This window comes from Peromyscus californicus, unplaced genomic scaffold (assembly GCF_007827085.1).
Source record: "Peromyscus californicus insignis strain IS unplaced genomic scaffold, ASM782708v3 Scaffold_17__1_contigs__length_78620276, whole genome shotgun sequence".
Lineage (NCBI taxonomy): Eukaryota > Metazoa > Chordata > Mammalia > Rodentia > Cricetidae > Peromyscus > Peromyscus californicus.
Genome location: NW_026294469.1, coordinates 72,816,899 through 72,842,672, shown reverse-complemented (window position 1 = coordinate 72,842,672; position 25,774 = coordinate 72,816,899). Strand labels below are relative to the sequence as shown.

Genomic DNA, 25,774 nt, shown 5'->3' with positions numbered 1-25,774 from the left:
AAAACAGAAAATCTTTGAATGTTTAGAAAATGGTGATGGAGTCCCTTTCTGAGACAAGGTTGTGTTGGCGTCCTTGTTCCCTCTCAGCAGTTTTTGTAGCAGCCTATCTTCTGATGGATTGAACTCCTCCTTTTGTAGAACGAGATGATGAAGCATGTGGACATGTGGTCTTTTCCTTAAGCACTTTTGTGCAGACAATTGTAGCTGGAGTTTTCTCCAGTCCTGCCTGGCCCACGGTCAGAACAATTCTCTCTCACCCACCAGTCCTGCCGCTTAGACCCAACCGAGTAAACACACAGAGACTTACATTGCTTACAAATTGTATGGCCGCAGCAGGCTTCTTGTTATCTAGTTCTTATATCTTAAATTAACCCATATCTATTAGTCTATAAGTTGCCACTTGGCTCGTGGCTTACCGGTACCTTACATCTCGCTTTTCATGGTTGTGACTGGCAGTGTCTCTCTGCCTTAGCCTTCCACTTTCCAGAATTCTCCTCTCTCCTTGTCCCACCTATATTTCCTGCCTGGCTACTGGCCAATCAGTGTTTTATTTATTAACCAACCAGAGCAACACATTTAACATACAGAACATCCCACAGCAGACAATGCCTTGTCTTCTACTTATCTTGGAGCTCTGTCTTTTTTATTAGAACATAGCACCAACTCGTTGTTGGCTTTTCAATACTTACATTATTTTCTTACTCTGTTTATAAAAATGGTCTAGACTCAAAAACTGCCTGATACTGTCATTTATTGAATAGTTCCAAATGAGGCATAGTTTAAATAAGTTAGAATTTACTCTTCCATAGCTAATATGTCACCTGGTATTTTCCCTACAATATTAATCTTTCCTCTACCTCCATAAACGCCATTACTTATTGTTTATGACTTTGGCTTGGCCCTGGCTAGAGGCCTCCGTCTTGCATTGTGCCCGTCATTGTATTTGAATGCTGTATTCAATGTATTGAATGTGTGGTTTGGAATGTGTGCTGATTAACTTTTCATGGTCCTTTCTTCAGTGTTTTGTTTCTTCAGTCTTAAGTGGTAACTTTAAACAAATATGAAAAATGCCATAAAACAAACTAGGATTCTCCCATTGGGACAAATGTGGTATATGTTGAAAGCTTATACTTATATAATATAATTTGTTTCTTGGGTTACAGTATTCGAAGTGAAAAATGGATGACATTTTAACTTAGGAAATGTATTTTGCTACCCCAAACTCAGAATGTTAGTTTCTGTTTATTTTTAAGTAAGGTTCTGTCATGCTATATTCCTAAAGTGTACGTTTCTTCAATTTCAAGTTGTCTTCTCTCTCCAAGAAGCCTGTGTTGTAGGACAGAGGGAATTATGCCATAAGAGAAGTGCCTGAACACCAGCACTGCCCGTGCTGGAGAGTGTCAGGGACAAGGATAGAATCTCTAGTTAGTGGAAAAGTACAGACCCCCATAAGACAGGGAACTAGATCATCTTACAGTCAGGTTGCCTAGCAACAGGACATTGAGGCAGAGCCCTTGACCCTTTGACCCTGTAAACATCCTATACAAACATCCTGTTAGCTTGCCCCACCTTATGCAGATGACAGCTTCTTGCTCCCCCCACCCTGCAGGAACTATATAAACCCTCTTGGAGAAAAATAAAGTTGCACCTTGATCAGATTCTAGACTTGGTGTGTTTCCTTGTATCTCCTGTCTCTATCATTCCGTCCTTAGGGTGGTCGAGAACCCGTTGAAGCCCTGCAGGCGGGGCAGGAGAGGACATGCTCAGCTCAGATGGCAGTGGTGGCCAGGGAGTATGTGAACCAGTAAATGATGTACTCGATCCCTATATTATGAAATCTCTGGTGGGCTACAAAAAATGAATCAGAGGGAAATAACAGAAGATGGGAAATCATCTGAAATACCATTGCAGAGGTGCAGACAGAAAGTGAGGCCAGGTTAGGAGCCAGTGTGAAGATGGGGACATTCCCACCCGATGAACAAATGGAGATAGTCATCGGACAAAGAAGTTGTCCTTCAGGGCATTGGCCAGAGAGCCTCTGTGAATGATGGCATCTCTGAGACTCTCGCTTCTGGAGAGGAAATGTCCTTTAGGAATGTGACAGGAAGTGTGATCTGGGGCACCCTGCTTTTCCAACGTTCAGGAGTTCCATGTGAACACATGTCAGTACTCATCAGTGTGGAACCTGATAGCAGTAATGCCAATAAAATTGCCTTTAGAAAATATGGGGGTGCAAATCATCAGAGAGGACAGCTAGCCAGTACATGTGTGATTGAGAATAGTCTGGGAGAACTGAAGGGACCTCCAGGAAAGAGAGGTCACAGCAAGAAGCAGTAATGCAGGAAATGGAATGAAGTCTGAGTGTGGAACCTGGTTCTGAGGTTCTAGATCTTGAGGATGGCCAGCTTCAGTAAAGTTAGAACAAGAATGCATGTTTCTTGGAGTTCAAAGAAAATGAAACCAAGGGCAGGAGTGATGGGGACCCCTGAACAGCAGCTTCTCTGGCCACACTTTGGAACTTGATTTTATTTGCTTTTGTTGCCTTTTGAGCAACCTGTTTAATGAAGTTCATATACTGCGGGTTGCCACACAGCACCAAATTTGACATTGTTGCTTTCAAAGTTACATAAACAGACACTAGACACGGAGGGGAATACAATCCTTAGCCTCCTCTCATCATACCCACACGGAGAACTGCACTCTCTGGAGCCTTCCTTGCATCCATACAGAAGGCTTTAATTGTCTTGTCTTTATTTAAAATTTTGCTTGCTGCTACCTAACAGTTCTATGTGATCATTTAATGAACACTCATTAAATGTAGTTTTAAAATATGACATCTTTTTTGTTCTAAATAATTTGTGTTGTCTCCATTTTTCTACCATCAGTAAATCTAACAGAGCACCCTGATGACATCATAAGCCAACTGCAGTATACAGAGTTGTTTATTGTAATGACACTGGACTCTCCCATACATTTACAACCTGTTCCATTTGCTTTTACCTACCTTTCGTTTGCCTTATCCCAATTAATTACTGGAACATCATAAAACGTCTTCACCGATGAGAAGTATATTTTTTCTGTAATATATTGTGCTAAAACTTCTTTTGAAAATTATTTTTAAATTTGCTGTGGCTTCTACAAACTGCCAGATTTCTCGGAACATACAATGTGACTGGGGTCTGCCATACTAAGAGAAATGTAATAAGAATCTTATGAGCATTGGAGTTAGTGGCTGTATAATATGGAAAGAGAAAGCAGATAGATCACTCCTCAGGGTGAGGTAGGGACATGATTTGTTTTCATGACTTAGGGTGTATTATAACTGCCGAGTGTTGGCGGCAGTTGTATTAGACCACTAAAAAGTGGAAATAAGTCATGTATATCACCCCACAGGCTGATGTTGGCTGTTTGTGCGTTCACTCACGTGTTGTCTGGTTATCCCTTGATTCTGTTACACTTTCTGCCATTTTGTCTTGTTATAAATATGATCAACACAAGGCTGTTATGGCTGGACATGGGGCTTTAACTTATTTTATAACAAGTTATAAGCTTTAAAACTCAAAGGCTCATTTCTTTTTGCCCATTGAGAAGATTCTGTTTAGTATATCTCTGCACACATTTTTAGCACTATTTCTGTAATTACAAACAAAGGTGATAGAAACAGCGTATTTCTCCAGAAGTGGATTCGCTCTGACACTCTTGCTGTGTTTTATGAAAATGGCTGCAAAAACAAGCATTCTTTTCCTCGGTGAACACAGCCTTCTTGAGAAGAGGCCTGAAGAATGAGAAAAGGGTAGTGGTTGTGCGCTCGTGTCATTGGGAATCAACTCAGACTCAGGAAACTGTGCTCGTGTCTGTCTGAGAAATATGTAGCCCATATCAGCACATATATATTTTTAATTACATGTTGTTTCCAATTAATGATTTCTGTTTGGTTTTTGAAAAATGATGTTATGAATGTAATGATTATACAATCCAAATCTTCCTGAGTTATATGTCTGTACTTGTTTTTAACTACATATGCACACATATTTTATTACTTTTCTTGCATCTTTTTTTAACAAAACAATCTTTTAAAATAGTGTATCTCTAATGTAAAAGAGACTTCAAACAAGATTTCAGTTTTATTTTAAGGTCTTTTTCTTTGGAGTTTAAAAGTGGAATATATGTTTTCTTTAGCTGTAAAAGCACAATCAAGGCAACATGATAAGTGAGTCAGTGTTGTAAAAGTAAAACTAATTTTGCCTTCACTCACATGAGCTATAGAAGGAGGAAGCTTTATTGTCCCTGGGAAGGTGATAAGGCAGAGTAATTGTATATTATACTGTCCGGGAACATCTGCCTGAGACTGTTGGAGCAATTCATCTATCATGGACGATGCTGCATGTTTTGTCTCTCTGCTTTAACCCGTCCCCACTGCTGGCCCGCGCGGAGGTTTTGATAGGGACTGCGCCTGGGCCAGGGCTCACATTAATCAGTCCCCTTGTTCAACACTCCAGCTGACATAATTACAACCTGCGCACAGCAGTTATTCAAGTCGAGTCCTTGTCACTCGTGGTGCGAAACTACACAGCTCAGATCCCGGAGGAGATTGCCTTATCACACAGAACAAGGGCTCGCAGGAGTCGGAGAGAATAGAAATGGGAAAATGTCTTCCGGGAGTACTATATATTCCTTTAAAATAAGACATTTGAGAGACTTACAAGGGACAAAGGGAAGCATTGTGTGCAGGGGTTGAAATGAACCAGTTATTATTTTTAAATGGATTACAGGGTGCATTTTTGTGCAACTGGTCATAGATTATTAGATAAATTCAGTGGTTCTGGTCCTCATTGATTCTTTCTATTGCTTTTTTCTTCAAAGCTAATCACTTAACTTTAGAATTAGAAAAAGACTCCATTCTTTTTATAAAATAATTAAATTAGTAGATTATTCATTTTAAGTTTAATATTTGACAAGTATGTTTTTATAAGCCACAGAGTTAAAAGTAGGAGAAGATTCCTTCAACGACCTTCCCATTGCTAAGTCAGTTCCCCTTTCATTGTGGCTGTGCACTACAGACATGTGAAAACAGCCAGAGAGTAAGTTTCCTTCCGGGTGTGGTTCTTGGACTCTGGTCCCATACTGGGCACTTCCCTGCCAATTCCTGGGTGTCCCAGCTGTGAGGGATGGATTCTCCTTTCAGCCGTGTAAGTAGTCTCTAACTTTGAATGGCAGCTCCATCCCCACCACATCGCCTGTGTAAGTCTATGGGTGTAAGATGGTCTGTGTGCCCAGGTCCACCGGCTGTCCCACTAAACTCTGCTTTTCTGCATGGATGCCCCAGTTCCTCTTGACAGCTAGCCTTTTTTTTTTTTTTTCCTTAAGCATCTTTAAACTGTCCTAAATAAAGCTATGCTCTGGCTCAGACTGTTAAAGGTACTAGGGAAGAAATTCTTCAGCTCAATAAAATTTTCACTTATTTTACCTTGAGTTTGTAAAACTGCAAAAATTAGATAGTTGCCATAAATTATCACTTATTAACATATATATATGTATATATTGAAATTACTTGAATTGGAAAGTATTGTGTTTTAGGTAGTTTATTTCAAGCTCAAGTTGTAAATGGATTATTTATGTAGTTCATGTGAGTTTCGGTGGTAGTTGCCTATTTCTTGGTTCTTGTGGTGACAGAGGTAGAACCCAGGGCCTTACACATACTGCACAAGTGCCCCCCCCCCCCAACTAGGCTGCATCTGTATCTGTAGCCCAGCTCATATACTCATTATAAATAGAGAAATGGGAGGAATAATAAACCTAAAAACAGTTGATATGTAGGCATGAAGCATCGGGGATCTATATTTCTATCAACAGTAGCAAGATAACAATGAAAAGGAGGTCTCAGCAGTCAGTGCCACCTAGGCATTAGATTAGTAGGAGGAATCGGTAGACCAGGTGGGACAGATTCACATTCAGAGCCTCAAGCAGCAATGGCTCTACTTTATGAAAATGTCATTGTGTTTAGGTTCATGAGGAGGACATTCTGCATGCCATAGCCCTTTTCTCCTTTTCAGACACATAATCATCAGCAGCTTGAAGACTTGGAATTCCTACAGTAAAAACCCACGTAGTATGTCTCACTAACAGATGGTAGACCTCTCTGGCCACATAGGTCCTTTTGCCAAAGTCCCACAAGCATCAGTCTGAGGCCTGCTTCACCAAAGGACAGGCCCTACTCCGTGCTGCACACAGTTATGGAGCCATTTGGACTGGTGCTTTGGCATCAGTGCACACCACACAACATCTGAGCTTCGTTTTCGGTACACATTGTCTACCTTGTTGGCTTGAGTTGGATGAAAATCTAGTCTACTCCAGGTTTGATTTTGTTTGCCATCTTACTAATGAATTAGGAGGTGGGAAACCTGATGCAATGTTTCCTGCTTGGATCTAAAGGAGTCTAGGCTCTCCAGGGCTTGCTCTGCTTCCTTCCTGAGATGTGGGCGGCCCAGCTCTAACTTGCGTTTTACAACTTAATGTGTGTCATGTTCCCAAAGTACATATGTGTAATTTTACATGTACAAAGTTCTGATGTATAATTTGTGTTTCTAACAGAAAAACACTCAGAGTCCTGGCAGCTATCATTTCCTCCTTATGATTCCTGTTGTTTCTCAATAGAGTGGATGGTAGAAATGAAGTTGTTAGGTTTTTTTTTTTTTTTTTTTTTTTTAAGATTGGTTGGTTGGTTGGTTGGTTGATTGATCTGTTATGCATATAGTATCCTGCTGGCCTGTATGCCTGCAGGCCAGAAGAGGGCACCAGATCTCTTTATAGATGGTTGTGAGCCAACATGTGGTTGCTGGGAATTGAACTCAGGACCTCTGGAAGAGCAGCTAGTGTTCTTAACCTCTGAGCCATCTCTCCAGCCCCCAAGTTGTTAGATCTAAAGTAAATTGTTTCTCTCATTGGATATAGATACATCAGCAGAAATGAATGAATAATAATTTCAATGGAAACAAGTGTGGGAAACAAATGGTAAAGCAACAAGATCCACAGTGGGATATGGTAGTCAACATACCTCACAGGCAGTTGCCACATTGATGGCTAAGTGAATTTTTAGTAAGGATTTTCATCAGAATCACTTGGAATCCATGGAAGTTAGTAAAGAAGTTTAAACAATATTCACAGAAAGCAGACCTAGTACTGTGTGTACTCTGTGTGTACTTGGACCCTTACACAGGTCTCCTCAGGCACCTCAGCAGAACCACTTGTCTGTAGCTCTCACTTGCCACTCAGCTCCCTAGATGGAATGCATCTCTATTTGTATTGCTATAAGAACTGATTTCAAAAGGTTTTTACAATCTACACAAAATAAAAATTATAACTAACTGATCTAATAAACATTTTTCTATTTGATAGAAAACTACCAGTTTCAGGGAAGCTTTTCATAAATTTAAAGCAGAATGATAGAGACATTTTCCAGTTGAAATTTACTGTTACAGAAGGTACTTGAAAGAATCTACTTCAGGATCACCTCAAGTGCCTCAAAAAGATCCAGTGACCTGGCCTTCTATAATTGTGTTTGCATATGATCATTTGTTTACCATTAGTAGTTCCCCCTCTCCAGGGTGTGTGAGAGTGTGTGCCCATCTGCCTGCCCATATGTATGTATGCATGCATGCCTGTCTGTCTGTCTGCATAATTTGTGTAGAGTATGGAGCACACATGCCACCATACATGCGTAGAGATCAGAGGACTGCTGTGGGATGGTCTGTATGTCAAATCTGTTACTCTGACAGAGAGGAGACTTGAGAGAACAGGAAGCTGGGTGAGGGAGACACTGCCAGCCGCCATCAGGACAAGGAAGATGTAAAGTACCGGTAAGCCACAAGCCACGTGGCAAGGTATAGATTAATAGAAATGGATTAATTTAAGCTGTAAGAACAGTTAGCAAGAAGCCTGCCACAGCCATACAGTTTGTAACCAATATAAGTCTCTATGTTTACTTGGTTGGGTCTGACGGCTGTGAGACTGACAGGTGAGAGAGATTTGTCCTGACTGTGGGCCAGGCAGGAAAACTCTAGCTACAGAGGACAATTTCGTAGAGTCATTTCTCTCTCTCTTTCTGTCTTTCTCCACCTTAACTTGGAATCCAAGGCTCAATTACAGGTCTTTAGGTTGTCATAGCAAGGACTTTTACCCAGAGAGCTGTCTTGTTGACCCCTCCACTATTTTTAAATATCTAACTTGCCAACACTCTCCTAGAACTTACCTCTTTTGTACATGCGTTTTACTGTTTGTAATTGGTAGTTTGAAAGGCCAGCATCTTCCCACTTACCCCGTCCCCAGCCTGTCCTTTCTGCCTTGTGGACTCCTACAGATGACCTAACTGGCCTTTCCCCTGCCTCTCACTTCTTAGCAGGATCTTGTTACTGTGAGAGATAGCAGGTTCTACTGTGTGCCCCCTCACACACACACACACACACACACACACACACACACACACACACACACACACGATTCTATCCTTGTTGGAGTGTGGTCACCTCCTCCTGCTTCTAGTTCACATTTCTTCTCATCTTGTGCTATGATTCTTAAGTCCCTCAGATAGGCTGAGAAAAGCTGAGTGTCCTGTGCTTCAGCACATCTCTCCCAGCAGAAGTCAGCATGGCATTTCTTCCATGATATTGAATGTTTCCATTTTACCAAGTACTATATAATCCAGTTGTTTTTGAAATTGTATTGCAATCAGATTCACTTCATAAGTGTAACAAAGATGTTATCATGAGTAATCTTGGTGATCCAAAAATATATGAAGCAAATCCCAATAGTTTCCTTAGATATGGAAAACATTGTATTAGACATAAAAATGATTACCATTAAAATTAATGGGGCATCTTACTCATGAACACCTTAACCATGTGTTTATGTTTGAAATGCTGAAAGGACCCCATAATGCATCATTTTTAGATTTTCTCTTAACTTAATACTACTTTTTAGGAGTCTTTCCATCTTAGTACTTTATTCAGTTTAATGGAAATGGCGTTTGTTTATTTATTAACAAATGTAGAAAATCAGGTGTTGCACACAGCAGGCCTTCTCGGTTTGGGAAGATGTTCAGAATCCTGTGCAATAGACAGAGCTTTTCCCCTGCACCCACCTCCAAGACCTGTTAGCTCTGGACCAAAGCCCAGCTTCTCAGTGGGAGACATTATTCTGCAGAACTCTCTGGCACTGCTAGGGAAGAGCTGGCCTTTCCAGGGTGTATTCAGGATGAACAAAAGTAGCCCTGCAACTGACCTGTGAGACCTGTTGGCTGTGTTCTGAAGTCAAGCCTTCCTTCCTTCCTTCCTTCCTTCCTTCCTTCCTTCCTTCCTTCCTTCCTTCCTTCCTTCCTTCCTTCCTGCCTAACTCCCTCCCTCCCTCCCTCCCTCCCTCCCTCCCTCCCTTCCTTCCTTCCGGCTGGGCGCTAGCTCTCCTTCCTTGCACTGCTAGCAGTAGTGTTCCTTTTCTGCTTCTGATATTTGAAGCTCCTAGTCTGCTTAGATTTCAACCTGTTTTCCTTTGGCTTTTAATTTGTATTCCCTTTGTTTCTAGAGACGTTAGTCACCATCCTGTGCACATAAGCATTTATATATCTCCATTTATGTACCATTTATTCATTCTTTATCCTGCTGGAGATTTTTATATTTTAAAAATTAATCAAAAGTACTCCTTTTATAATCTTCAATAGTCACCTGTTTATGTATGTTTTATATATGTAATGTATATTTTATATATCTATTATTTATAGTACAAGTTACATGGCAACTTAACTCTTAGGGGGAACATTTCTTAGGTATTTTGGTAGCATGTGAATTTTAAATTTCTTTCAGGAAAACTCCAATCAAGATTATAAAAGTATTTTCTGTTCTCCTCTCCATAATTTTTTTTTCTGCTTTAAAGTTTTACAGCCCAAATAGCTTTTATTTTGAAGTGGTTAGGACAAAAAGAATCATGTACATGGCATGTCCTTGTATTCATAGTGACTTGAGTATCTAGGTAAAAGGATGGCTTAAACTTAGGAACTTAAGGTGAGCCAGGGCAGCAGAGGGGAGTCGTTACTTCAGAAAAAAGTTTATCAATACAAAAACAAAATAAAACAAGAGTGGGAAGAAAGGAGAAGACAACCAACCCCTCCCACCCCATGTGACTTGCTTGTTGACAGATCCCCCTTTATCATATAGCCCGTTATGTGTGTCTTCCTTTATGCTCTGCTCTGTTCCCCGTTGCTCTTGGTTTAGCACTCCAGGTGCCATTTATATGCTGAACATCTACGACAACAAGTTTCATAGTAGACATGGGAGTCTGAAATTTTTTAAGATGTATTTATTTATTGTTTGTTTGTTTATGGTTTGCCTGCATGTATGACTGGGTACCTTGCTCATGCAGTGCCTGCAGAGGTCATAAAAGGGCCCCAGATTCTCTAGAACTGGATTTACGGTCAGTTATAAGCTGCCATACTGGAGCTGCAACTGAGTCTGGGTCCTCTCCAAGAGCAGCCAGTGATCTTAAGAACTGAGCCATCTCTCGAAACCCCAAGAACTTCTTTATTCTTACTGATTTTAATCAACTTTAGATTTAAGCAGCACAGGTGATCGATCAGTAATCTCAGGTTATTCTCTTTTTTTCCTTGTGGGTTCTCAGAGACAACGTAAGTGGTAAAGGAGTATGTGTGGCTCTCAAGCTGTCTTACCCAAATTGTGAGACAAACCGCAGAGCACACAGGGAGGCTCACTTCCCCTGCGACTTTGGGAGGCTTTGGACTCTCTCTGCCGGAGATTTTGTTGTCTTCCTTGGACTAGTGGCTTACCCAGGGAACTTATGACTAGGTAACACTAACTTGAAAATAGGATGGCCTTTTCTGTTGATATAAAGGTTTTCTTTGAATTACTCTATTCATTTGAATTTTTATTACAAAGATTCTGTAAAACCTGTTTTCTAGACACTTACATAAATAAGGGTTTACTGTTTAGTTTGATATAATTATTTTAGGACTTAATGATAGTAATTATTTTCATGAATGAGTTTTAAATCTTTTGAACAGTCTGAAAATATATGTGTTCTTGCCTAATAAACTTCACAGGTATGATAGATACCTCATGTGTGGTCAATATCAGTTGGAGTGACTCTGTTTTTATTCAAACAAATTAAAATCACTTTGTATATACAGTAAAACAGTTGCTGATAGTTATCCAGGTATTTGTGGCACATTTTGTCTAATAACAAAACTAGCTGTAGTACCAGTAAGAAAAAAAATGAGTGTTTTTCTTATTGTCCCTTTATGTTTAGATTGTTTATGTTAATCATTAAGACAGCCTTATGAGATAGTGTGCACATAAAGTACTACTCTGTGATCAGAAAGTTTGGAAGCAAATTGCTCAACAAAAGTAAACATACTTTGGGGCTGGAGAGATGGCTTAGGGGCTAAGAGCATCTTACTGCTTTTTCAGGGACCAGTTCCGTTTCCACTATCCACACCAAGTGGCTTATAACCACCTGTAACTCAAGCTTCAGAGGACCTAACACCCTTTTCTGGGCTATGGAGGCATCTGCACTCACAGACCTCTACTCCAATGCATATATACATAATTAAAAATAAAATAAATATTTTAAATAAACATTTTGAAAGTAAAACTTTCAGAAATTTTTATTGCGGTATACATCGTGAGTTTCCATGGGTAGAATGCAGTGTGTAGTGTTGCCCTAACTTGAATAAGGAGCCTCCCTACCTCTCTACTTTTGTGTTCATAGTACTTCATAACATCTATTGGCATCTTGAGAACAGAACTTTTTGAAGAGGGCTTTATAAGCCTTCATGCAGATCTTATATATTATTTCCAATACATTTTGTTATATTTATGGTTTTTGATTTGGAAAAATTTTGCAGTATTTGTGTGCTGAAATCTACATTTGACTTTATAATCCCAGCCTTCATTATATCCTTCATATACTTTATGTCCGAATAAAAGGCACAGTTTTTTCTCTAAAGCAATATTTAACAAAGAAGCAGATACTATATACAGTAATATTGGATTTTGTGCTAGTATGCTATGGAAAAAGAAGTGTGAAAAGTAGAGTCATTGATTGTTATGTGGCATTCCTATTATGCTATAGAACAAATGAAGATGTGACATCATTGTACCTGTGTGGTCGCAGATATAATGCCTGATTATAATATCACGTTGGGATTCAATGTGCTGACTCACAAACTGAAGGAGAGACGGAAATAACATACTCTCAAGGGTCCAGATAGAATAATATCGATCCTTTGCTTATAAAATGTGTGTGTGTGATTATTTTATAAACATAATTTGGGCAAGCAATATTCCAAAGAAAATGTCTTTTAAAATAATAATTTTAAATACATACATACATATATATGCATATATATACACATATGTTAACAAATGCATATTCTACGTGGATGTATGCTTCCTTATATTTCATATATTTGAGTAGACTGTTCCTACTCCAAACCTCCTCTTTTTTGAATTATTTCTTTAGGGTGATTTAGGTCAATTTCACACTAAGTCATCATATATTTATGTTCATTCTTTAGATATTTAGTACCTATATTCTTTTAAATCACTTTTAACTACTTCTACAATTTTTGAAGCTATATAATGCTATCTATCGGAATTCATTGTGATTTGTTTTGTCAGAAAATATTTTTACTCATGACTGTGCATAGAATAAGTCCTGTTTGCCTTCTGAAATTAGTTGTCACTTCTAAGCCATTCCACTTAATTTGATGATGATTTCATAAGTATAATTTTCAAAAGTACATCATTTCACTTATTTTTTCTTGGTATTAGCTATAAATTTAGGATACTCCATCTTTTAATTATAAATAGCACATCAGTATTCTCTCCTGTAATAGATTTAGCTGTGAGGAGGTTTCTCATGTCTCTTGGATCACTATATCTACCTCCAGTCCACTTTTCAGACTATCACTGTTTAGTATTCATGGACTTTTTCTAAGCACCAGTGTGAATTTATACTTTATGCATACAGAAATATTTGTACAACATCTCTTTGAGGTAATTGATTTTCTTTGCTTGTGTATATATGAGTGTATCTACATTTAAACACACCTCTAATTGCTTTTAGTACATGTTTGTTGCATGAAAAACTCTTCATGGGGAAACACTAACACACATCTACTCACCCAGAAAGGAAAGCTGTGGCAGACCAAAGTAACAATTACACCAAAGTCCAACTTGGTAAACCAGTGAATTTTTATTGTGGTTGCTATGAAGGGTGTCGGTGAAGGGTTACTTACAGGAGCAAGGATGACTCAGAAGCAGCTGTATCACTAAGAAGTGCACCACAACATAATTGAAAACTCACAAAAGCTCCATCCCTGGATCCTTCTGTACAACCTGCAGGCAGCTCTACAAATCCTAGAAATCTCTCATCACTTCTGCTGGTCAAATTCTCCTTCCTATAGTTGTTTTCTGTTTCCATAGTCCTTGAGAGAAGTCTTCTTGGGTCTTTCTGTTTTCAGCTTTCCTAGACCTGTGAAGTTTGAGTGAGCAAGCCATGAGGAGAAAGCCAGAAAGCAGCTTTCCTCTGTGGCCTCTGCTCCAGTTCCTGCTTGCAGGCCCCTGCAGGCATAAGTGTTCCTTTCCTGGCAGCCATTTCCCAAATAATATTACTTATAAATGCTTGGCTAATAGCTCAGGCTTGTTATTAGTTAACTCTTACATTTAAATTAACCCATGTGTTTTTTATCTATGCCTACTGTGTGTCTTAGTACCTTTTCCCAGTACTGTATACCCATCTCACTTCTCCCTGCATCTGTTGGCAACTCCTGTGACTCTGCCCCTCTTCATCCCAGCATTCTCTCTGTCTCAGACTGTCTTGCCCAATCTTTTTCCTGCTCAGCTCTTGGCCAATCCGCTTTTTATTAACAATGAGAGCAGTACATATTTACAGTGTACAGAAAGATTATTCCACAGCAGCCCCCTGTCCTGACTTCCTTCACTAATGGACTGATCTGCAAGTGTAAGAAAAATAAACTCTTTCTTTCCCAATTTGTTTTTGCTCTTGGTGTTTTGTTACAGCAATAGACACCCTATGACAGAAATTGGTAATGTCATGAGGTATTGATGTGACAAACCTGAGCGTGTGTTTGGGGGGGCGGGGTGGTATCATGGAAAGACTTTGGAACTTTTTGCTAGAAAAGCCATTGAGTGTGCAGAGTTTAATGAGCTGTTGTGGGAACTTAGATGATAATGCTGATGGTAGTGAAGACAATGGAGGCCTGACTTGTGATGTTTTAAAGGGAAGTTTATGAGTCCCATAAAGACTGTATCAAGACCATGCCATATTTTGAATTAAGAATTTGTGGGGCTGAAGAATTGACTGTGATTAGCAGGAAGTCAGCACTGCAAAAGTCAAACCTTGCTTTGCTGGGCATTGATGCTGGTTGACTGGGACTAAAGACTCCTCTGTGGTTAAGAATCAGTCAATATCACTGAGGTGAAATTTTCTGGAAAGTGTTTCCTCAGTGTCAACACACAGAAACTGTGGTCATGAGGGCCTCAAGGCTGTCCTTGGTAATAGTAAGAGTCAACCCAGATGGTTTTGAAGGCGTGAAGCGGTTGTGAAGAGCAGCTGGGGCTTGGTACTTTGAGAGGCCGTTGGTGAAGATGTATCCTCAGTTGCAGTAGAAGCCCCAAGATTGATGTTTAGTACCTTGTGGCAGGGCCAGTGTCTCTGAAGACAGTCCAGGAGAGGCATTGGTGAAGGTACAGCCCAGTTGCAGCAGAGACCCAAAGACTTTGGAGATGTCAATACTATCTGATACCAACCAAGGGCAGCAGCAGCTGTGGAGTGGAGCCAGCCTGAGCCTACCAGACAGACTGTGTGTGCTGTGAACAGCAGAGGCAGAGACTTTGGACTGTCAGGCCCCTTGGAACCTATAAAATCATGAGTTCAACCCTGACATTGGATACAGAGATATTTATCCTGTTAAACTGTGCATTGCTTTGATTTGACTGTGACTGTGTCCCAGTTCTTCTTTATGAAGTTAGAAAGTATTTAACTTGGGTTTTTGATTTTTACATGAGTCCACACGTGAGCCACTTTGATTTTAGAGTCTTTGGAAATTCAAGAAGACTGGATATTTTAGAGAGAGGTTGGCTGCTTCAGAGAGGCTTTGAACTTTGAGAGAGACTTTGCATGTCTTAAAGAGACTGAGCTTTTAAAATATTTTACTTTTTAAAGACTTGAGCGCTTTTAAAGATATACTATGTTTTATGTTGTAGTGTTAAGATTAACATCACATCTTGGGGATAAGCAAAAAAAGAAAGGTTATGCTTAATAGTACTGTATTAGTGTATAGCAGACAAAGATTAATTGTCCTGGTGTTTTTGTTCATTTGTTGGTTCTTTTTTGCCACCTTGATACAAGCTACAGTTATTTGAGGAAAGGGAACCACAATTGATTGGCCTTTAGAAAAGCCTGTGGGGTATTTTTCTCAATTAGTGATTGATGTGGAAGGACCCAGTCCATTGTGGGTGTTGCACACCTGGGCAGATAGTCCTGGGGTATGTAAGAAAGCAGGTTGAGCAAGCCATGAGGAGCAAGCAGCACCCCTTCAAGGCCTCTGCTTCACCTCCTGCCTCCAGGTTTTGCTTGAGTTTCTGCCCTGACTTGCTTTGATGATGGCCTGTGATGTAGAAGAGTAAATGGAATAAACCACATTTGGTTATGGTGTTTTGTTAGAGCAGTAGAAACCCTGACTAAGACAGTTATCTTATTCAATTCTACTTTTAGCTGATAGCCTCTAGGGGAGGGAGAGTTCATTTTCTTTAAGGGTGTACCATTACCATGAGTATATGGACAGCCGCAAATTGTACTCAGTGGGTTAGAAAATAAGAAAAGGGGCCAGTGAATTGGCCTGGTAGGTAAAGGTGCTTACTGCCATATCAGAGAACCTGAGTTGGATTACTTGGATGAACATCATAGAAGGAGAGAAGTCCTCGGCTGACTTCCAGACACTCACACACCCACTGTAGCATGGATGCATCCACACGCAATAAATTAACTAAGCAATGTATTAAAAATTTAAAGGATATAAAGTTGGGGAAGGAAAAGGGGGGCTATGTGGGGAGAGGGGGTAGATCCAGAAGGAGTAAGGGATGAATATGCATAAAATTTTCAAAGAATTAATTTAAAAATAAAACTCTTAAATGTGGTTCTTAACAAAGCAGTATTTGGGGTTTTGGTCCTGGCAAGTCCTCAGTGATTACCTCAACCTTCGGAGCCATTAAAGAAATCTTTTTTTTCCTGCTGAGTATCCGGGATGTCTTTCCTCGGCTGTGAGCCACCTGGTAGTCATTGTAACCTGGAATTGTAGCCATTGAGTTTAGAAATGACAGGCACAGGTGCCAGCATTCTCCGTGAGATCCTCAAGTGCAGTGGCTTGTCTCTGCTGATAGCTGCTGCTTCCTGTGTGTCAGAGCCTGGGTGCATGGGCCCCACACTTTTGCCCTTTGTTCCTCCATGCTAACTTAGAAGAACTGGGGTCCAAATGTGAACCAACGGGCAGCTTTGAACCACTCTTAGATCCTGGTAAAACTTTGTGCATGGCATTTGCCTTTCTATAAAGATTAAATCCAAGGTATAGGTGATTTGAAACTCTTAGCCTTACTTTATAGTTAAGGGACCAGGATCTCAGAATTAAAGTAATTGTCTTAGATCACAGAGCCCTACATAGAGTTGGTAGGCATTCACAGGTTGGAAATGGAGTCTGGACTGCCTGACCTCACGCTTAAGTCTTCTGCCCCTCAGCAGCCTACTGGCTCGAAGTATCTCCAGCGGGAGGATGGGAGGTAGAACACATCTTCCCGCAGGTGCAGAACCAGGGTTCCTCAACTGTCCTGTTCTATCCCAGGGCAGGTGCTTATGCCTTTCTTGCTTTGCATTCTTCTTTATCCAGAGAGGGTGTCCTGGATCTTGTCCTCAGTCACATGAGACAGAGAGCTCATCTGAGTATTGAAAGTATGCATAGAACTCCTTAGCACATTTCTAATAATTTTTATTCCTCATAAATTAGCTTTGCTGAAGACAGGGTGCAGAGGGAGGTATTTGGGGGCAGGAATAAACTCTTTGGCACATAGAGATTCCGATGGCAAAAGAGGGGAATTCAAAGATGAAAGTCCTAGCCCCTCAGGTCGTGCCTCTTCTGTCCTCTAGGTGCTTACTTTGTGGTCCTTAGCAGGGGATGATCAGAGGACATCTTCCATGCACATGTATCCATGGTAGTATGGCTTTGTACAGAGCCAGTCTGCAGGAAAGGTGTTTTGCTAATTACCCTTATGTGTATATCAGGCAAAGTGACATTTGAGTGATAAACTCAGTATAAGTTCATTATTCACTCGAGTAAAACAAATAGTTTATGGCTCCTTCGTTCTGGAACCTTGGTCCTGTTATCTTCTTCATTTTTACTAACATAGAGGGGATATTTGTGTTGTTGGACTACCTTTAGCCTGATCTCGAGGGTGTCTGTACATCTGAGTGGTTTTGCAGCCCTTTCTTTCTGTGTACTGTGCTGGAAAATTGCCATGTGAAAGGCACTGTTCTAATGTACTTGAATCCAAATGGGCTCTCCACACAGAAACCATAACCACTTACTAGACTGTTACTTCAGGAATCAACTTTTCTTTGCTATATTTATTTGATTTTCTATAAAATTACTACTCTAGTGATTCTTATGTCAGTGATATTTTATGTGGAAGAAGCAGTTTAGCAGGAGGAAAGATTTACTTCAGCGCACAATTTCAAAGGTCTAAATGTCCAAGATTAGCTGGATCCATGGCTTTGGACCTTGTGGAGAGACAGAGCGTCACACAGTGGGAGCACGCAGCATGGATGTTCACTTCATGGTGATTAGGAGACAGGGGAAGAGGAGCAGGAAGGGACTAGACTGTTACTTCAGGAATCAACTTTTCTTTGCTGTATTTATTTGATTTTCTGTAAAATTACTACTCTAGTGATTCTTATGTCAGTGATGATATTTGATGTGAAAGAAGCAGTTTAGCAGGAGGAAGGTGACTGAGGATGAGATGCAGGAAACCCTCCCTGGATAGAGAAGAATGCAAAGCAAGGTGGGGCCCCTTAGTACCACCAGTGACCCAGCTAAGTGTGCCAGCCAGCCCTCTAAAGTTTACAATGAGTGGGCCCGCCGTCTAAAGTATACAGCACCTTCCAAAATTAGCACCGTCAGCTGAGGAGCAGCCTTCAGCCTGTGAGCCTGTGAAAGGCAGTTTGTCCTAAGCTGTAACAGTCACCTTACTAATGCTGACTGCACAGGCGTAGGTGGTGGTGTCACGTTCACCAGGCTAGTGACACATGTGGTGCACACAGTGCTGCTCTTCTTCTTCTTTTCATTGTTGATTAGCAGTAGGGAATTCATGTGCAAAACAGATTTAGTGATCAGTGTGATATAAAGGAAATGAAGTATGTATTTGTTTGTCACCTAGCTTATGCACATTCTGTCTAAGCTCAAAGAGGCATTTAATAGCCAGCTTAGCCGGGCCTTGGCCCAAAGCATTTTGAAATTAGCTGGAAAATCTCTGTAGTTCCAGTTCTATCCCCACACATGGTGGTGATGTTAATATTTTTTAAAAATTTTTTTCAGATCATAATTCTCAGCATTTATTTCTCTCACATTCCGTCTTAAATTATTTTAATAATTTTTTACACTTTTTTAAAATTTTATTTTATAATTTAATTTAATTTTACATATCAGCCACGGATTCTCTTGTCCTCCCCCCTCCCACCCCCTCCCAGCTTCCCCCCAGCCCACCCCCCATTCCCATCTCCTCCAGGGCAAAGACTCCCCTGGGGATTGAATTCAACCTTGTAGATTCAGTTCAGGCAGGTCCAGTCCCCTCCAATTTTTATATGTAAAATTTAAAGTGCTTTTGGAAAGTAAAAAGAATAAAGCATTTCAGTATTAGCTGTATTAGCATTTTGATGTGTGTTTTTCTAAAGGAGCTTTGCTTTCCATGGCCTAGAGGGACTTGTTTTTTCCACATTAACCATTCTAACTATACTTAAAGGGAGTCCATGTTTGCTGAATACTTTACTTATCATGAGCATAGTGGTGGCAGAAGCTTTCCACAGTAATAGCTTGGATTCAGTGCAGGACTATGACTGTGATCCAAGGTTCTCATTCCCTTGTATTTCAGCATCCTTTCTATCAGTAGGAGACCCCTTTACTCTATCTGTGAAATCCTGTTCCTCGTTTCATTCACTCTTCCATGCCTGAAAGGTACTTTCCAAGCCTCCCTTGGGAGTGAATAAAAAGGGACTCACTCGGTCTTAATTTCCAGCCTTGCTCGCTATCTTTACACGTGAATGATAGCACAGGCTAATAATATAACCATCTTTACCTTCTTGACTAATATATTCCATGAAAAGGAAGCATCATGATGTAATTAGACACCGTTAGCCATCAGGGTGTTCCCTGCCCTTCTGTTGTGTGGCAGGACATAAGGTATCTCTCAGCCTTATGCGTTCCTGAAGCCTTCTTCTAAGAGTGTTTGCAGGGTTTCGTCCTGAGGAAGTAGCAGTGCATGTCTTAGTCTTTTTTCTACTTACTCCTGTTTTCCTTGGCTAGTGGGCCATCAACTATAGTGTCCAGTCTGGCCTCTGAAACTCCAGCATCAGAGGGAACTTGTGGTACCAACACATTGCCCTAATACGGGGCAAATCAAGGGACTGTTTGTATCACCTTTCTGTCCTCAGCTTGCCTCAGCACCGTAAGTGGAAGCAGCCTTTACTGGCAGAACCGAGAATCCTAAGTCTTCCTTTCCTCGGTGCTCTGAGCTCAGTGACTTCCCTTTGGTACCTCCCTGCAGCCATGCTGGTGTGTCCTGGTGCGGAAGCCAACACTGCCCTCCAACAGTACAGAATCATTTGATATTAAATGTAAAGCCTGGGATTTTGTGCCTCTAGCTCTACATAGAACTGAATTGCTGAGGCAAAAGACCGCCTTAGGACATACTTCTGGGTTCTAGAGCTGACATCATCATCGTGTGGCTGATTCCTACTTGTTAACTGTGTGATGATCGGCACGTAGAAACGACGGTGCCAGAAGCAGCTAGAGTCAGCATTTGTGGCAGAATGATACTTATTTGACTTAACTCCATTTACTTTCTTACTTGATAGGTCGAACTGTGCTGAGAATATCCGCAAACACATTTTACACACTGGCAAACATGAAGGTGTGAAGATGTACAACTGTCCAAAATGTGACTATGGGACAAACGTCCCCGTGGAGTTTCGAAACCACTTGAAAGAGCAGCATCCTGACATTGAGAACCCTGACCTCGCATACTTGCATGCTGGTAAGGAATGGAAACCGTAAAAGTGCTTGTGTTTTGTTTTTTAATAACAAGATCTCATTTCATTTGCCACAGTAGTTAGGAAGCTGTTTGTAGATAACTGTGACTTCTACGAATGGAATCCAATGTTGACGGAGTCTGTTTCTGGCCCTGTATGGAAGCTCATCGTGGTCCTTCCCCACTCTGCGTGGAAATAGGCCCTTTCACCTACTTTAATCACATTTGAAAATCTAACAAAATTATTGTTGGGCATCAAAGCTATTAGCAAATGTTGAAAACATAGTCAGACACTGATCAGAGTTTCTTTTGAGCTTTGTTTTTATTAATTGATAGAGCTTAATTTTTTCAGTGTATTTATGATTTAAAATGTTACACTGTATTCTTTGTTCCACTGTTTTCCCATAAAAGCCTGGAAGTTGGAAGAATGTGGCTGGGGAAGTGACTCAAGCACCTTGGAGGTTACAGGATCCTCCCTTTCCAGCAGTCAGGAGGAGAGGAACCTGGGAATGGCATGGCTGCCAGATTGTCCCTACCTCTTGACGTATAAGTCAGATATGATGGAAGATGTCATACATAGCAGTGACTCTAGGTAAAGCAGATTGGTTCCTGTCACCCAGCTTTTTATTTAATTGAAAAATGTCCCTGAGTATAGAATCTTCTATACACAATAGAAGACATTGGGCATCAGGTATGTCATTCTGTTTAAGGAAGCATGCACCCCTAAAGTCAGTGTAGGAAAGTGTCCTGGGATGTGGCCCTAACAGCACCATGTGAAGACACAGCTAGTGTATCCTGGTCTGCAGAAGCTGACAGCTAGCCACCTCTGCTTCTCACTGTGCCCATGTGGCTCTTGACAGACTGGTTTTACCATGCCAAGGATTAGTTAGTATATATCTGTGAGGGTGCCATTGTATGATGCATGCAATGGAAAGGTTAGCTCAGATACTCTGTGGACAGGGCTATAATAAGCATGGTTGGTAAAGCCAGGCTGTGTGTTTGTGTGAAAACCAAGGGAAGACCTTTCTATAAAAACTGGGCTGTTTTAAGATATATATATTTTTGCACATATGATGTCCACATCAGAGAAAAGAGAACTTTGTGGATAACTTAAGTTAGGATAACCTTAATGCATATGACAATGTGGGACTATGCCAAGTTTGGTACTGGTATATTCTTTCAGTTTTCTCAATTTAAAATAATGTTATCATATATTAAAGTAATGATGGGATTGCTGATTTCTTGAGCTCTGTTGTATACAGGGATGTTTTGGGAACCAAACAAAAGCAAAGGTCTCTACTTTTTCTATTTTGGTGAGGTTGGCACCTTAGACGTTTGAAAATCTGTTTATCAGCTAGAGTTCACACAAACAGATAATGTCAGCTTAGACTATTTTGACTGTTCTACCCTTGGGCTCTCCATCAGCATGAAAGCAGTACAGCAGAGGTGCTGGACGTACTGACCTAGAAGGGGGTTAAGCATGGGCACTGCATGGCCTAGAGGGCCAGCAGAGCCCTTACCCAGTGTGACTGTTCCTCCAGCTGCTTGGCCCAGAATGTCCCCACCCACTTCCTCTTCTCTCTCTCTCTCTCTCTCTCTCTCTCTCTCTCTCTCTCTCTCTCTCTCTCTCTCCCTCCTATCACCTAAGCTATACGTTTACCGTGGACTCTATCTGACGTGAAGTATCTCTTAACTTGTCAAAGAAACAAATGCCAAAGAAAGGAGGAAGCTCCTCACAGATGGCATCTGTGTCCATTTTATGTCCCATAAACTAGTCCTATAGACTAGAGGGGCAGACCACGTGTCCCATGTACTAGTGGTGCTAGACGCTACTTAATGGTAGGCTTTGATGTCTCACTGGCTGTGGACAAAGATTTGATGAAACTGTTCCACTTCGCTGTGTGTATGAGGCTCATGAATGGATGGCCTTAGTTTTCTCTTTGTATCCAGCATACGGTACATGTTCATGAGTAGACAAGATAGCCTGTGAGAGGCTGGCAGTGGGAAGAGAGTCTGCTTTTCCTGCTCAGCCTCATCCAGTTTGTTCATAGCATTGGTTGCCTTGCCTGTGTTCTTGCTGGGGTTTTTGCACTTTCATTTCACTTATTATTACTCTGTGAGGGCATGTGTATGTGTGATGTTGGGGAGAGTGGGGAAGGGCGTGCACAGGCCACAGCACAGGCATGGAAGTCAGAGGACAGCTTTCAGGAGTCGGGGGTCATCTGCTGTGGCTTCTAAGGCTCTAATTCAAGTTGCCAGACTTGCATGCCGAGTGCTGTTACCATCTGAGCCTCTTACCACTCATTGCTCTGTGTTTTGTTTTATTTTTTAAATATCATTTCTCTCAGCTGTTAGTGGGAAACTTAGTGTACATTTCCTATTATTGTGGATTAGTGTATTTTCATCCAGTGACTTCATTCTGTTAAGTTTGGCTTTTGCATTTTTTAAAGATACATCACTGGATACATAGAATTTTAGGATGTTTTATGTACATGCATGCATACATACACACATGCATACATACAAACTCATATATATGAGGTATATCTGTATATTTTCTTATGATAATGAAATGTTCTTTTTCTGTCTATAGCTTTACCTCTTGCCATAATTTTGTGTTCATGTAGTCTAGCTCCACCAGCTAACCTATATGCAGCACATGTTAGTCTGTTTATAATCTGGTATTCAGTGGTAATCTTTTACATAAAACACGATCTTTTACTTAGTATTCATATTTCATGTAACTTGATATATTTACTCTAGCCAAAAACAAAACTACACACATACGAATGGGGTAGAGTGTATAATATTATATGTTAGCATAAAGGAATACTCAGCATCAATGAAAATATATGAATGATAAAACTACAGTCAGCAATGGTATATAAATCTTTTAGTCATATCATTGGATGAACTAAGCTAGACACAAAAAGGCCATTATGAATAATTTCTGAGTGAAATATAATCATAGGCAGCATCAACCTCTTGCCCTAGCCTCAGGGTGTGCTTTCCTCTAGGTATCAGTGGTTGCTCTATTCTGTTTCTTAACACTAGTCAGGTCAGACTGTGTTCAGTTGAAAAACATTCATCTGGTGCTCTCCTGTGAGCCAACCACAGTCTGTACTTTTTTTAACAAACATACTGCCCACTTCTAGATTTCTAAATAGCTAGTAGGAGACATTATAATCACATTAGTCCCCCAACACTGGCATCCATTTAAAGTGGTCAGAATTCTCTTGATCGTGTATTTCATCTCAGAAGTCCCTTGACTTGGATCTCCCAGGTTCAACAGTTGCACCGTGGCCGGTTCTCTTCCTGGGAAGTAAGCTTGGTACGCGTCCACTGCACCTTGAGCAGAGCTGAATGTGTCAGTGTTGGCAACACAGTGACCACACTAACTCACGTGTGGTGCTTTTCTCTTCAGTAGCTCCATCTGAGAATGCTGTAAACTCAGCTGAGAGAAAGGGAGATGGTGGCAGAGGGCATCACTGGAGATGACGGAGAGCCCCATGGCCGGGCTGGAGAGTTGTCCTCACTGTGCCGACCCTCCTGCTGTGGGGGCAAGAGTCTCCCTCAGCCCCAGGACAATGTGGCCGGCCTGGAGTTCACACTTATCTTTGAGAAGCTGAGATGTTGAAGGTAGTGAGAGAGCAGTGTGCTCTTTCCGGAAAGATTAAGCAGTGAGCCATGATTTAGTACTTTTCTTTTTCTTTTTCTTTTCTTTCTTTTTTCAGTTTTCTGATGTCATATTTTTCATCATATTTAAGTTAATTTTTCGTTAGTTCTACATACTAAGACATAGTCATTTAAATAGTACCCTGAATTATTGTCTGTACAGGGTGGTATAATCTGAGTTTGCTGTGTTGTCTTCACAAATCTATATTTTCATATTCTTCTCTAAGTTAGTTTTTATATTTTTATGGTATGTTTTATTCAACTCTAGAATGGGGAAGTTTGACTATTATCAAAACCTCATGTCCTTTTGTCTTCCTTTCTAATTATAACTAATTCAGTACCATTTAAGCTATACTTACTTGATTTTTTAATTCTACTCAAGTTCATACTTAGATTTGATAGTCTTCCCCAGCCCACTTGCTTAATCGATCGCTGTTGAGGTAAAATAGCTTCAGCCTTTGTCTTCTGAGCTCCACATGCAGGTGTCCTCCCTCAGACACCGGTGTTCTCCTTTCGGGTCTGTGTGCCCCGCTCTGCAGAGCCTTGCAGAGGGCAGTCCTTCCCAGGGTTGTGCCCTCTGTTTCCACCCTGTTCCTTTCTTACCTGTTGTTACTTTGATGCTCTGACACATGTCATGACATCGTGTACAGTGATTTATTTTATGACAAAGTCCCAAACTCTGCAAACCCTGACAGTTTTTCATTGGCTCTCCTTTACAAAAACCAATGATTACTTCAACATAAAAAGGAAGGAATTTTTTCTGACAGATTGCCTTTGGTAAATCCATGCTGACTCACTCCAATTAAATTGTACTTCTCCAAATGTATCATTAAGCTCATCCATGAGTATCATCTCAAATTTATTTCCTAATATAGATGCTAGACTTACAGGTCTATAATTTTCAGCCTCTCCCCTCTTCTTTTTAACCTTCAGACTGGATTCCTTGTTTTCTAGTCTCCTAGTTCTTCACTCTAACAAAAGACTTCCTAAAATAATTAACAGTTCAGGGATGGGAATTTCTCAGCCAGTCATTTTCTTAAATGCTGCTAAGAGTCTTTGTTCTTCCCAAACTGCCGTCTGTATGCCCTGGCATCCATCTTCTGCTGTAACCAGCCCTCTGTGTTCGTTCTCGAATGGCAGCTCTGGTATTTGGGTAGCTGCCCTTTCTCTTTGCGCTCCTGCCGACTCTCATGCCTGTTCAGGTTCCTAAGTTCGGATGAACTGCACTGCGTTCTTTGTAGTCGCTGAGTGAACGATATCAGAAAGGCCGTTTTTATCAGCCTGGGTTTTTAGTGCTATGATTGGCATTCCAGGAAAATCCCGTTCCTTCATGTTTGTCTTTGAGTATATGATGTACTGATCAGTTAAGCAGACTTGTGGACTCACTAGCACTTCTTCTATTCAATAATATTATTCTTTATTGAAAACCTCACAATGATAGGCCCTTAAATATGTTAGTGCACACAGAGAAACCCTGTCTCGAAAAACTGAAAAAAAAAAAGAAAAAAGAAAAAAAAATTAGTGCTTCATATGCTTGAGAGTAAATATGTTTTTTTTCTTTTTAATGTTCCTGCACTGTGTATGAAGACCTCTTTATATGTTCAGCACTGTGGAGCAGTGTTTTAGAGAAACATTTTCTGCTGTCTGTCTGGCACACCCTCACTTCCTTCTCAGTACTGAGGAAAGGTGGATTCTACTGACTGTGAAAGCTGGGCCAGCCCACA

General features: G+C 40.7%; 1 protein-coding gene across 3 annotated transcripts in view; it reads left to right on the top strand.

Moving 5' to 3' along the window:
- The window catches only part of Znf407 (zinc finger protein 407), a 426,208-nt gene that overhangs the window by 275,706 nt on the left and 124,728 nt on the right, over positions 1-25,774 (top strand). For all 3 annotated transcript variants that reach the window (XM_052742699.1, XM_052742697.1, XM_052742698.1), the window contains one exon: positions 20,203-20,381. In XM_052742699.1, coding sequence (XP_052598659.1) covers positions 20,203-20,381 — 179 coding nt within the window. The remainder of the gene's footprint in view (positions 1-20,202; positions 20,382-25,774) is intronic.